At 42.8% G+C, this 14,446-nt stretch overlaps 1 protein-coding gene across 1 annotated transcript in view; it reads left to right on the top strand.

Moving 5' to 3' along the window:
* Positions 1-13,907, top strand: part of LOC103780805 (low-density lipoprotein receptor-related protein 2-like) — a gene marked incomplete at its 5' end in the record, with an annotated part of 43,853 nt that extends 29,946 nt beyond the window's left edge. The window contains 7 exons of the mRNA XM_008948497.1: positions 583-693; positions 813-926; positions 2,252-2,368; positions 3,074-3,217; positions 9,198-9,317; positions 11,522-11,650; positions 13,322-13,907. Of these exons, the coding sequence (XP_008946745.1) occupies positions 583-693; positions 813-926; positions 2,252-2,368; positions 3,074-3,217; positions 9,198-9,317; positions 11,522-11,650; positions 13,322-13,566 (980 nt within the window). The remainder of the gene's footprint in view (positions 1-582; positions 694-812; positions 927-2,251; positions 2,369-3,073; positions 3,218-9,197; positions 9,318-11,521; positions 11,651-13,321) is intronic.
* Between the last annotated feature and the right edge of the window lie 539 nt (positions 13,908-14,446).

Here is a 14,446-nt window from a genome sequence, read left to right as displayed (position 1 = left end):
AGGCTAAAGAGACCCGGCTCCCTCAGCCTTTCCTCATAAGGGAGATGCTCCACTCCCCTAATCATCTTTGTAGCCCTTCGCTGGACTCTCTCCAGCAGCTCCCTGTCCTTCTAGAACTGAGGTGACCAGAACTGGCCACAATATTTCAGAAGCGGTCTCACCGATGCAGAATAGAGGGGGAGGAGAACCTCTCTTGACCAACTAACCACACCCTTTCTAATGCACCCCAGGAGGCCATTGGCCTTCTTGGCCACTAGGGCACATTGCTGGCTCATGGTCATCCTGCTGTTCTATTATACTATTAATTGGATTGCAAATCTTTGGGGTGTGTGGAGGCATCTGGTTTTTCCATTGTTTCTTGCAAGATTTTGTAGCATCTATCTATTGGATATTCTCAAATATCTGCTATAGGAGACAGCATACCTGATAAATGGGTTATTTGCCAGTAGTAGTACAGGAAGTTCTGTATTTCTTTTTTTTTTTTTTTGTTTTCCTGGACATTCTGATGACACTGGATGTGAATGACTTGTGATACGCTATGGTCTAGCATTCATGCTAATACTGAAGGATTTCTTATTTTAGACTACCCAAGGTGTGAACAGTTATCCTGTGCAAATGGAGCATGTTTTAATGCAAGCCAGCGATGCGATGGCAAAGTTGATTGCAGAGATTCTTCTGATGAAGCTAATTGCAGTAAGTACAACATGCATAGTGATCCCAAACAAATATGCTTTATAGACCCTCTTTTCAAGTTAAAGATTGTAGTTTTCTGACAGACTTTGTGTGTCTTCCCGTGCTAAAATCTTTTTCAGCACATGGATGTACCAGTACGCAGTTTCAGTGTGCTAATGGAGAATGCATCCCTCGAGCCTTTATCTGTGACCATGATGATGACTGTGGAGATAGGAGTGATGAAAACTCTTGCAGTATGATATTTTTTTTTTTACTTTCTCTAACTATTTTACTAAGAACTTGCTCAAGCAGATAGCAGGAAGTAGCTTGCTTTGCTGTACAGCCATGAGAAGCCTAGCCACTATTCTACAAGGACTTTTTTTTTAATAAAAAGATGAAAATTGATGTGCTACTTTGGTAGACTTTTTTCATGTTGTCTTTGCTGCTAAGTACCTGGGTGTATGGTTACTATTTGAATTTGCGGAATTCAGTGGCACTTTGCTTCTTAACACATACCGTTTCACTTATTCATGTTGTAATTTTCATTTCAGCATGACTGAAAGGTAGTTCCTTCACTCTGAAATATCAGTTAGATATAGCATGCTGTTGGGTGGGTTTGTTTTTTGGCTCTTCTTCACATTTTTATTTTCCAATAGATGGAATGGATAGCCTAGAAATATTCATAGTGACTATAATGTACTTCACACACAGATAACTAAAAATAGTTGTCTTTTAGATGTTCACATAAGGTCTTTAATTGAATGTTCCGTTTCTGGAATTTTCTTACTCATTCTTTTCTTCATGATCAGAATATCCCAAAGTATTGCATCTCCAGCCAGAATCACGGCTATAGATTTTTCACTTGTGTGGAAATACGTATTCAAAAAGGTCCCCTATTGATTATAGGATTTGTATTCTGCATTGCAGAAAAGACACATGTTGCCATTTAGTTGCTCTGTCCTACCAAAGATCTCACACCAGTATGATTCCACACACTCCCCCAACCCCCATCCCTTTGATATTTTTCTTTGGCAATACCTGTCCTTTGGATGATCCACAAATGTTTCTGAACTCTTAGGAGGGAATGCTTCCCAACCATGGAGGGCTTTGACGTAAATGTGGGTGTTTTTTTTTTTTTTTTTTTTTTTTTTTTGAAAAATTTTTTTTTTATTTTTTTTTTAAAATTTTTTTTTTAATTTTCTTTTTTTTTTTTTAATTTTCACCCTGTTTCTCTGAGTACAAGACATACAAATATTTTACCTCCCAATGTCTTGACTATCATCTCCATGTCACATCCACCTTCAGGAATCTTGTTGACAAGGTGCTGTGCATCTAATTGTACAATCAGTTGAGAAATTTAGCCTTTCCTTTTGTTCCTGTAAAGAACCAGAGTATTCTAAAATAAAGTTCATACCTGAAACCAGAGCAAACCAGCAATGTTTACAATATATAAAAGATACAGAACTGGGTTAGTTTTTCAGGAGAGATTATAAAAAACGAGTAGTCTACAACAGCATTACTATTTCTAACCTTTTAGTCACTTAGAGCAGTTTGCTTTTTCTCATGCTTCTTTCCTTAGCTTATGTGACATGCAGAGGCAACTTCTTCACTTGCCCAAGTGGCCGTTGCATTCATCAGAGCTGGATATGTGATGGAGACGATGATTGTGAAGATAATGAAGATGAAAGAGGATGTGGTATGTGCTAATGCTAACTTCTAATGATGACATTTTTCAGAAGGAGTACCTCACAAAGCTACTTCTAAAAATTTTGACCAGTCAAGATGTTCTGAATCCATTTTGATTCTGTGAGAATCTCAGAATTCCATCTTCACCTTTTTATTTTTTTTTTTTTTTGTAACTTATGCTGTATTTTTTATTGTTGTGAGTTATTGCTGTGATACTGAGTATGATGCAAAGTAAGCTTAGCATATAGCAACATCTATTTTAATTCTACATCATCTTGTAAATTTTTTTTCCCCCCGTGGAAATTTTTCGGGTCAGCTGTTAAGAGATATGAGGCTACTAATAACCATCATCAACTGGCTGAAATGGAAACTGCTTCCTGGCAGGAATTAAGTTATTTTCATTTTAACCACAGAACTATAGTTCCATTTTTGGTGCACCAGTTAGTCTAAATCTAAACGATTTTACTGTTTCTAACAACAGAGAAAGCTAAAAGGATTGATGTGTTTGCACAAGTATTGTTTGCATTTTACTTTGAAGATAAAAGAAAGCATGAGAAGGAAGTACAGATGCTGCTGCTTTTATAGTCCTTCCCAGCTGTGTGAGAAAACTGGAAACTGAATAATGAAGGATAGAGATGCTTTAGGTAGCGGTTGGGGAAGAAGTTCTAAGTATTTGAAACATACTCCTCAATTTTCTGGTTTTTCTTTTCCACAGAAAGCAGTCGTGATGAATGCTATCCAGGAGAGTGGGCCTGCCCTGGGTCAGGGCATTGCATTCCAATTGGGAAAGTATGTGATGGGGCTGCAGACTGCCCTGCAGGAGAAGACGAAACTAACGTCACTGCAGGCAGACATTGCAGTATGTATTACAGTCAAAGCATACACAGAACACCAGAAACAGCATCAATATCTTTTTCATTCACCTTTTATCTCTGAAACAACACTGACATTTTCCAAGCTCGCTGTATTTGTTGGCACTGTTTTGACTGAATGGTCTGAAAGAGGCATATACGCTGTGAAGAGGCATTCCTTTTGTAAATCTGTATGTGAAGTTTCACAAATAAGGATTTTAGCTTAATCTCCATACCCTAAAATGTGTTCAAGAAGGCCGGGAACAGTGTGCTGATTGCATTTTTAGTTTAAATATCTGTCTTTTGCCTTTTCATAAGTAGAAAGGAATGATTTGTACTGAGTGGAACACAAGACTGAGTTTAACTTATCCGAAACCTTGGCGAAGTCACTTGGATTAGAGTTTTCCAAAATGTCTTTTGACCTAGGTTGTCTGGTTCTCCAGTTAGTGGTATACTGGGTTTTCTCTGTTGGCAGCAATGGACATGCATAGTTCCCGTTAAGGTCACTCATATGAACATTGATTCCCTCTCAGGAATGATGGTTCACATAAGATTGATGATTATCCTTTAACTCTGCTCTGAAAATCTCTTGTTATAACAATCTTGTTATACAAATTTTATTTTCCTCTTTTGGCATAAGTTAAATAGTGTCTATCCACAACGTTAACTGACTTGCTTGCATGGTGTTAATCCCTATATCCTGTCTGTGTTCTCTGGGATGGTGTTTGCCATCTCTGGGAAGTGGGTCAGGCATCTTGTCCTGTGCTACTGGGTGATAGCAACTTATGATATGATTGTGTCACTGGCTATGCAGTTAAATGTGTACGTGTACGCAGCCTTGTCATTTTTCAGTGATCTCACCCAATCTGTGGGTGAGACGGGCGAGAAGACCACCTCAGGTTTTGAGAGTTTTGGCTATCCTTGGGACTTCCAGGTCAGTATGATCTCAGTGCTTTGTGTTTTGAATGTTTGCCAAGTTTTGTTTAGAGTTACACAATTCATCTCTAAGAACATCACGCAGAGATCTGTCCCAGGGCTGGATAGCTATGAGTGGCAGGGTGTGTGGGAGAGTATCGGCAAGCGCCTAGGCCAGTGGTCACCCCCACTGTTCTGGAATTTCACCCCGAACAAGTGCAGAGTCCTGACAAACTGGTAAGGCAACTACAAAAAGTGTGTTGGCAAATCTGGCAATCCCTGAGAAATGCAAGTGACAGCGATGTGTTGGGGCCTTGCCCAACAGAGTGCTTCTCAACATATTCAGTGCCCTCAGAGGGAAGAGGAGGTCTCTCTACCTGAAAACAGTCCAGCAGATGCCACAGCTGACCTGCAGAACCAACCCGTGCCTGTATCAGTTGCCCTAATACAGAAGAAGAAATACACAAAGAAATCAGCCCACATAATGACGGATGATGATGAACCAGGGCCATTGCAGGAACAGGATGAAGAGCCAGAGGTGGTCACCCGATCCCTGTCCCTGAGTGAGCTGCGAGACATACGAAAGGATTTCAGCTGTCTGCCTGGCAAGCAGCTCCTCACCTGGCTGCTCCGATGCTGGACCAGTGGGGCTGGCAGTGGGGAACTCGAGGGGAAGGAGGCCAAGCAGCTGGGATCCCCGTCTAGAGAAGGGGTCATTGATAAGGCAGTTGGGAAACAGACACAAACCCTCAGCCTTTGGAGGTGACTCCTGTCAGGTGTAAAGGAAAGGTACCCCTTCAAGGAAGATGTCACATGCTTAGCTGTTAAGTGGACCACAATGGAGAGAGGCATGCAGTACCTGAGAGAAGTGGCTGTGCTAGAGATGATTTACAATGACTAGTATGATGAGCAGTTGCCCAGAGATCCAGATGAAGTCCTATGCGCAACACCCATGTGGCGGAAGTTCCTGCAAGGTGCACCACCATCATATGTCAGCTCCTTCATGGTAGTGTCCTGGGAGAATGGCCAGGCATAAAGGGTGGATGAATTGGCTGGCCAGCTCCAGCAATATGAAGGAAGCCTCTCCCTACAGACCTACATTTCCTCTGTGAAGGAACTGGCCTGGAAGAGCTAGAAAATTGAAGACGACCTTTCTTACTCTCCCCCTATATGGACCCATGTCTTAGCATTTGGAAGCAGATGCTTCCCTGCCCAAAAGAAAGAGAATATGGAAAGTACACCCCACGTGGCACCCTGTGGTTCTACGTATGTGACCATGGAGAGGACATGAGGAGGTGGGATGGAAAACCCACTTCAACCCTAGCTGCACGTGTTACATGAATTACGGGGGAAAGCAGTTGTGAAAGGGGAGTCATCCAAGAAAAATATCACTCCAGTATCTAGTGGGAAACTCTCCAGACATGACAGAAGAGCTGGTCTTATATCTGACCCTCTTGAGGAGACCTTGAAGTCATTTTTACAAGAAATGAGTGACTACGATGAGGATTAGAGGAGTCCTCTAATCCAGCTGGGTGAAGAAGAGGGACGATCGGATTTACTGCACTGTGTGGATCCAATGGCCCAGCATGTCAGACCCACAGGAGTACAAAGCTCTAGTCGATACTTGTGCACAGTGTACCCTGATGCCATCCTGCTGTAGTGGGCCCGAACTGCTCTGTATTGCCGGGGTGACAGGGGGATCCCTGGCGCTCACTGTACTGGAAGCTGAAGTGAGCTTGGCTGGGAAGGAGTGACATCAACACCTCATTGTGACTGGCCCCGAGGCCCTGTGCATCCTTGGCATAGACTACCTCAGGAGAGGCTATTTCAAGGACCCAAAAGGGTACCGGTGGGCCTTTGGTATCGCTGCCTTGGAGGAACTTGAGCAGTTGCCCACCTTGCCCAGACTCTCAGAGGACCCTTCTGTGGTGGGGTTGATGCTGGTGGAAGAGCAGCAGCTGCCAGTCCCTACCACAATGGTGCACTGGCATAAGTATCACACTAGCTGAGGTTCCCTGATTGCCATTCAGAACTTGATTCGCCAGCTAGAGAGCCAGGGGGTGATCAGCAAAACTCGCTCATCCTTCAACAGCCCCATATGGCCAGTGCAAAAGCCTAATGGAGAATGGAGACTGACAATGGACTACTGTGGCCTGAATGAAGTGACACCAGCAATGAGTGCTGCCGTGCCAGACTTGCTGGAGCTTCAGTACGAACTGGAGTCAAAGGTAGCTAAGTGGTACGCCATGACTGACATTGCTAATGCGTTTTTCTCCATTCCTGTAGCACCAGAGTGCAGGCCACAGTGTGCTTTCACTTGAAGGGGCATCCAGTACACCTGGAATCGACTGCTGCAGGAGTGGAAACAGCCCCGCCATCTGCCATGGCCTGATCCATACTGCACTGGAGAAGGGTGGAGCACCAGAACACCTGCAGTATATTGATGGCATCATCGTGTGGAGCAACACAGCAGAAGAAGTCTTCAAGAAAAGGAAGAAAATAATCAAAATCCTTCTGAATGCTGGTTTTGCCATAAAACAGAGTAAGGTTAAGGGACCTGCATGAGAGATCTAGTTTTTGGGAGTAAAATGGCAAGATGAGCATTGCCAGGTCCCAATGGATGTAATCAATAAGATATCAGCCATATCCCCACCAACCTGAAAAAAGGAAACACAGGCTTTCTTGGGTGCTGTGGGTTTCTGGAGAATGCACATCCCAGACTACAGTCTGATTGTGAGTCCTCTCTACCAAGTGACTCGGAAGAAGAACAATTTCAAATGGGGCCCTGAGCTGCAGCAAGTCTTTGAACAAATTAAATGGGGGATTGTGCATGCAGTAGCCCTCGGGTCAGTCTGGGCAGGACAAGATATTAAAAACATTCTCTACAGTGCAGCTGGGGAGAATGGTCCTACCTGGAGCCTTTGGCAGAGAGCACCCAAGGAGAACCGATGCCGACCTCTGGGGTTTTGGAATCACAGATACAAAGGATCCGAGGTCAACTACGCTCCAACCGGAAAAAAAAAAGATACTGGCAGCATATGAAGGAGTTCAAGCTGCCTCAGAGGTGGTCAGCATTGAAGCACAACTCCTCCTGGCACCCCGACTGCCAGGACTGGGTTGGATGTTCAAAGGGAGGGTCTCCTCCACACACCATGCAACTGATGCCACATGGAGTAAACAGGTTGCCCCGATAACACAATGGGCTAGAATAGGGAACCCCAACCAACCAGGAATCCTAGAGGTGATCACATACTGGCCAGAGGGCAAAGATTTTGGGATGTCACCAGAGCAGGAGGTGACACATGCTGAGGAGGCCCCACCACATAACAAACTGCCAGAGGACGAGAAGCAATGTGCCCTGTTCAGTGATGGGTCCTGTGGCATTGTGGGGAAACATTGGAGGTGGAAGGCTGCTGCGTGGAGTCCCACACAGGGAGTCGCTGAAGCTACTGAAGGACAGGGTGAATCGAGCCAGTCTGCAGAGGTGAAAGCATCCAACCAGCTTTAGATATTGCAAAGCGGAAGAATGCTCTACCTCTACGCCAACTCATGGATGGTGGCGAACGCCCTGTGGGGGTGGTTACAGCAGTGGAAGTGGAGCAACTGGCAGCACAGAGGTAAACCCATCTGGGCTGCTGGATTGTGGCAGGATATTGCTGCTCAGGTAGAGAATCTAGCTGTGAAGGTACGTCATGTGGATGCCCGCATACCCAAGAGTTGGGCCACAGAAGAACATTGCAAAAAACAGTGTGTGGGTCAGGCTGCCAAGATTCGAGTGGCTCAGGTGGACTTGGACTGGTGAATTAAGGTAAGGGTGAATTATTTATAGCTTGGTGGGCTCATGACACCTCAGGCCACCAAGGGAGAGGCACAACATACAGACAGGTTCGAGACTGAGGGGTGAATTTGACCATGAACACTATGACAGAGGTCATGCACAAATGTGAGAAATGCGCTGCTATCAAGCAAGCCAAGAGGTTAAAGCCCCAGTGGTATGGAGGACAATGGCTGAAATGTAAATATACTGGCAGGTTGACTACATCACACTGCCACAGACCCACCAAGGCAAGTACCACGTCCTCACAATGGTGGAAGCAACCACTGGGTGGCTGGAAACCTACCCAGTGCCCCATGCCACCGCCCGGAACACCATCCTGGGCCTTGAGTAGCAAGTCCTGTGGCAACACAGCACCCCAGAGAGAATCGAGTCAGGCAATGGGACTCACTTCTGAAACAGCCTCATAGACACCTGGGCCACGGCATCGAGTGGGCCTGTCACATCCCCTGTCACGCACCGGCCACTTGGAAGATTGAAAGATACAATGGACTGCTAAAAATTACTTTGAAAGCTTTGAGGGGAGGAACTTTTAAGCACTGGGACACAAACTTGGGAAAGGCCACCTGGTTGGTCAACACAAGAGGTTCTGCCAGTTGAGCTGGCCCTGCCCAATCAAAACTCCCACATGCTGTGGAAGGGGATAAAGTCCCAGGACCAGCCAGGAGGTTATTCGCTGCCATGCTGACACCATGCCTGGAGCAGCAGGGCCGGGCCAGGTGGTCTGGGGCTGAGCAGTCTGGGGGCAGAGGCGGGTTCCTGGCCAGGGGTTTCCTGGCCCAGGGCGTGCAGCCGCAGTTTTGCTGTCCAGAGCCCATGTGGTGATCTGTTTCCTTTGTGCAATTTGTTATATGCTGTTATACCCATTGTTACTGCTGTTGTTTGTTGTTCCTTTTGCATTCTTGTAGTAAATTCTCCTTATCTCAACCCACAGGGGTTTGTATTTTTTTTTTTCCTTCCTTTTCTCCGTCCCATGTGGGGACTTGGGGGGTGAGTGAGCGGCACCGTGGTGCCCAGCTCACAGCTGGGGCTAAACCACTACACCTGTGAGTACGTAAGCGTATGTTATTTCATGGAACTCTGGACAATTTGTTGTGTAGAGTTGTTTTAAGCATCTGTTCCTGAAACTGTAGACTCGTCATAGAAAAGAATAGCTTTGTAACTGCTAGTAAGGCAAAAAATTATTTTTCTGGTAATATGTGTAATTGTATTTCTGAACTATTTTATTTCACTTTTAGACATATCACACTGTGCCGCTCTGAGTTGCCAGTATCGCTGTCATTCTTCTCCATCAGGAGGGATGTGTTATTGCCCTGCAGGATATACAATAAGTGGCAATGACAGTCGTACTTGTATTGGTAAGTGAAGTATAGAGATTGCAGATGTATAGTGCAGTCTCATAGCTCATTGGGAATGTTTGGATTCCAGGAAGACAAGTAATTTCCAAATGGGTGGATGTACTGGCACATAGAAAATATCAAAAGTCAGCAAGAGAATGAAAATAGAAGCAGTACAATGGCAGCATGGTGACACAAACAAACCAGAGACATAAAGATCTCTTTAAATAACACCTCTAAAGACATAGGAGGGCATGATTATTTTTAAAAAGATTTACTTTTTGATGGCTGTTTTATTATCAAGCTTTTTTACAGGTCTCTCAGCAGTTAGATAGGGAGAGTTTGTTTCTGCTCCAGGGGTACGTGTTTTTGTATGCCTGGAAAAACCAGTAATGATAGTGAAGTGTTCAATACTTTTTAGAAAGTGGCTCTTTATGAAGGCAGTAGAACACTGCCCTTTAAAAGGGTGCTTTGTATTTGCACCATGGAATGGCTGTATCTCCTATGACAGTTCAGTATACAAATTATTTACATGAAATTGAGGAGTATTTGCAGGAATCTAAAAGTGAGATGTTTTGATGTTGCATTTCTGTTTTATAGCTGCTTTAACATGGTAGCAGAAACTCTTGGTAGTACATGTAATTTATCTTGGTAACCGGAAATAGATAACTCTGGAATCATGAATCGCTGTCTAATAAAAGAAACAAGGTAAATATCTGTCATGGTTTTTCAACCCAGGCTATTGTGTTTGTGCTCTTAGAAGTATTCCAGGTGCTTAGTCTCTAATGAGATCTCTGTCATTTCAAGACTACTGCATGGCCTATGGCTGTATGAGCTGCAGTAACAGCATGGTTACTCTTAATAGCAAGGAGGAATCAGTGCACCGATTCCAGGCACAAAATTTACTCCACTCTTCCACATTCATGTGGGAAATATATGAAGGACACATTCACAAACCTGGTGCAGTCTCAGTGAATTTTCTCTTGTTCTTTGACTGCCCCATAAACCTAGCTATTTGATGCTAGCTTGTAAATCTGAGTCAGTGTATTTTGGTTTGTTGAGATCTAGGCATGTAATTTATAGTGGGAGCAAGATTTGTCATGAGCGAATGGTTCACAGTAAGTAGTGTATAATTCCAGATCTTAGTTTAAATGAATGTTATTGATTTAAGACCAGAAGAATGAAACTGTAGTGTTAGCAAAGTGTATTACTTTTTGAAACCATAACCTTTTCAATTTGTCTTTTGTTTGTTTGCTTCTGGCTCATTATATACTGAAGGTTTTTAACACATATGGAAGCTAGAAAGCTACTGAGAACAACATTTTTTTCAGTATTAAAATATACTGTCTAGGAAATATTTTATTTTCACTTATGTGTTAATAAATGTTTAAAACCAAAGATTCCAGTAGGAAGAATATTTGAGATCACATTTTCTCCTTTTTTGGTTTAACCATGGAATTAAAAGTTTCCAGTGATGCTGATATACTGATTCTCCTCAGATTTGCAAGTGAAGGAGGTCAGACTTCTATATATCAAAGCCCTGTGTTCATTAATGTCAAGGAATCTCCTGGGTTTTAAATGACCACAGATAGGATGAAATACCAGTGTTAAGGTCTGGTGTTTTTTTTGTTGTTGTTGTTGTTGTTGTTGTTGTTGTTGTTGTTTTGTTTTGTTTGGTTGTTTTTTTTTGTTTTCTTAAGAAAATCAGAATTTAAAAATCCTTGGTTTTAAAAGATGGCTTGTTAAATATTTCATGATTTTGGAAGTAAAAGATTCTATAGCAAGCCTGGAAATTGCTTATAGAGCACATCTGAGAGAACTTGCAGGGTTGTCCTAGCTGCAGACTCTACTTATGTGGCATTTTGCATGTTAGAGTGTTTGTACTTGTTGCTGGCTAGTTCTGGTGAACAGCCAACTTTTAATTGGACATCAGGTTACCTGTTAGCCAAGGTACCAAGTCTGAGCTAATAAACACTGCCTTCTGCCAAGGCATCTTAGCTTGAGCACTGCACTAACGTGAAGGCAGGGTTCTCCTTCAGATTGGGCTTAAATCCAGCTAAGTATGTGTGCAAGGTGTTCAGATCTGTTGCAGGGAAAGTACTGCAGAGACATATTCTGTCAGATACAAAGCAAGTAGAGAGGACAGACTTGCAGCTTCACAGATCCGATGACATCCCTTTTATGCGAAGCATTGTATATACATGTATGCTTTATTCATTTGACAGATTTTGATGACTGCAAAATGTGGGGTGTCTGTGACCAGCTGTGTGAGGATCGTGTGGGACATCACCAGTGCCACTGTGTGGAAGGTTATTTCCTAGAGCACCATCGGCATTGTCGGGCCAACACTTCAGGTTAGTGTGCAGCAGTGTGAGTCTATCACTGTTGTTGGACAAATAGGTGGAGCTAGAAAAGATAGGGCGGTCTGCATGGCTGTGCCATACAATTGTTCAATTTTTAACTGAACTCTGGCTTAAGGACTTATGTTTAGGACAGCATTCAGAATATCAGCAAGTGTCAGGAGATTCTGCACCTGCTGACACCTGTAGACTGGTGAAGCTGGCTGCCATATCAGGTTTGCTTCTCCTCAAAACAGTGTCTTCTAGGCTGCAGCACCTTCACAGCCTTCTTGACTAATACAGAGTCAGGAAGTCATTGCCAGAGCCCTCTTTAACAGAGTCTTGCTCCTGTGGGAGACTGTTTCCTAACCTGCTGTCTGTGGAACTCAGTGGGATCAAGAAATCGGGAAGCGCCACTTTTTCTAGAAGGACTGTGCCATGCAAGAAAATTGTTTTGCTAACTAGTGAACTCAAACACTCGCCTGTGAGAGGAACCATGCTCCTGCTTTCTAGTGTCCCAGAGTCTGAACTCTGCCAGAATGCTTGCCTTGCAGAGTGAGGGTCCCCATCGACAGTCATCAGCTGTGCCTGGTTGTTCACCACCTCCTCTGTTAGGAAAGCAGGCCCTGGGAAGCCCGTCTTTGTGGAGAAGTAATAGCCAAACTGGCTTTTGTGTGAGGCAGGTGTTCCTGCCTGCAGGAACTCGGTGGGAATGGGAGTCCCTGCTTAGTACAGGTGATTAGCGGTTTTGCTAAGAATTGAAAAGCATGAACTGCCCAGTTCCCTCCCCCTTCCTCCTTTCTTCAGCAACATCTACAGAGCAGTTATCTTGCAATTTTCTAAGTATTCCTAAAATAAGGAATTCTTTGAGCTAATGAAACGTGCTTGACTGTATTAAGACATGCATACGCCAGTTCTGGGAAAGATTGTTTTGTTTCCAGAAAAATTCTGTGTCTTTCACAAGAAGCGTTTCATTCAAATGAGTGTGATTTTTGGGCCAGTGACTTGTTTGTAAAATGTTGATGATCTATGTTATTAATGTGGGAATTGCTCTAAATCAGTTTCTCAGGCTTAATTTTTACTTTAATGGGAGGAGTTTGTGTAGGCAGAATTGGATTTGAACTATTCTTGCAAGAGTTGCACCAAGCCTTTCAACAGTTACCTACTTCGACAATGTGCTTTCCTTCAAAGACTTGCTGGAGTCTCTCTTCTATTGTAAGATACAGCAAAGATCGGATGAGGTGAGAGAATAAGGAAGGTGGATAGGATAGAACAGTACATAAAAGGATAAGAAACATGGCCTGCCTCAGATATTCAGATATTCCTGCTAGAATCAAGCGATATCTGAATCTCATGGGGCATGAGAATCTTAAAGTTTATACTTTGATTAAGGGAGCTAAATCAAAGAAATAGAAGAGTAGTCTTTCGGAGTTTATATGCACAGGGATTTTGTAAAGGTTTTACCTGGTAGAGTTCTAAATACATATATATAACTGCCTGTTTTCTTCCAAGATTAGAAACCAAAGGCAAATCAAAAGGAAGATAACTACTCACATAGAAACATTTATACAGACTGTAATCTGATCATCTATTTAAACCTCTGTGTCCAGTGTGTATGAACCAGTATGTATGTATTTTAATGTCCTTTTGAAATAGTAATCATATATTTGTCACTCCTGCTTTCAGCTGGTGTTGCATCAATTATTTTTTCCAATGGCCGTGATATACTCATCGGGGATCTGTATGGAAGAAGTTTTCGTACTTTGGTGTGGTCGCAGAATCGTGGGGTTGCAGTTGGAGTGGACTTTCACTTTTACCTGCACAGAATCTTTTGGACTGATACAGTGCAAGATAAGGTGGGTAGAAATTTCAGGAAGGATGAATTTTTGTGTGTATGCAAGTGGAGAACTGCAAGAGTCAGAAAGTGTTGATAGGCCTTAATTTCTGAGAGCAGCACCTGGCTGTATTTTTGTTTCCTAACAAAAAAGCTCCTTGAAATGTTTTATGTTAATAACTGCATTTTTCAAGCTATACTATTACATGTGACATATTAAACAAAGAATCCTATTATATGGGAATGTCTTGAGCAACTTTGATTTTACTTGAGGTGGAGTCCAAAAAACTAATTAAGAGAAATAGTAGACATACTTTCAAAACTGAACGCATTTTTCTTGGTAATTTTTTGAAACATGATCACTTAAAAATGTAAAAGCCGTGTGCCTTCCAAGATGATAAAAATCAGATTTCTTCATATACTTCAAATGGCACTGTAATTGAGCTTGGATAACAAATATTGACAGTATTTTGTGTAATAAGCCAGTATTTTCTTACTTTTTTTTTAAAGCAGAAATATTTTAGCTTTAAGATACAGTAAACCCGAGTGAATTTAAAAACTAGTTAGAATTCACCCTTGTTCCTTTTCTCTGTGCATAACTTACTGTAACAAAAGAATTCCTACGTCAAATGCTGAAACTCCACAGTCTTCATCCCCGTGTTGACTGTCATGCAGAGTGGAGGGGAATCTGTGGCTGCCTACTGCTGACACCATGTAGGGAATCAATTTGGTGTCACTGTCAGTTATTCTGAACCTACACCTAAGCTGAAAACTGTAGTTTCTACTACAGTGGCACGGTGGTTCTATTGGAAAGCATGCTGTGTGGTTGTCAACTACGACAGGATTTGTATGCACAATTTTTTCCCTTTTCACAGTTTTGGCATGTTTATTTTCACTGCAGTAGGTTCCCATTACTGCCATTGAATTAAGTCAGAGTCAGATCTGAGCTTTCATGAAACAAGAGATTTATGCTATCT

The sequence above is a fragment of the Merops nubicus genome, unplaced genomic scaffold, assembly GCF_000691845.1.
Source record: "Merops nubicus isolate BGI_N331 unplaced genomic scaffold, ASM69184v1 scaffold1301, whole genome shotgun sequence".
NCBI lineage: Eukaryota > Metazoa > Chordata > Aves > Coraciiformes > Meropidae > Merops > Merops nubicus.
Note: the sequence above shows the minus strand (reverse complement) of the source record. Positions and strands in the feature narration are given on the sequence as shown.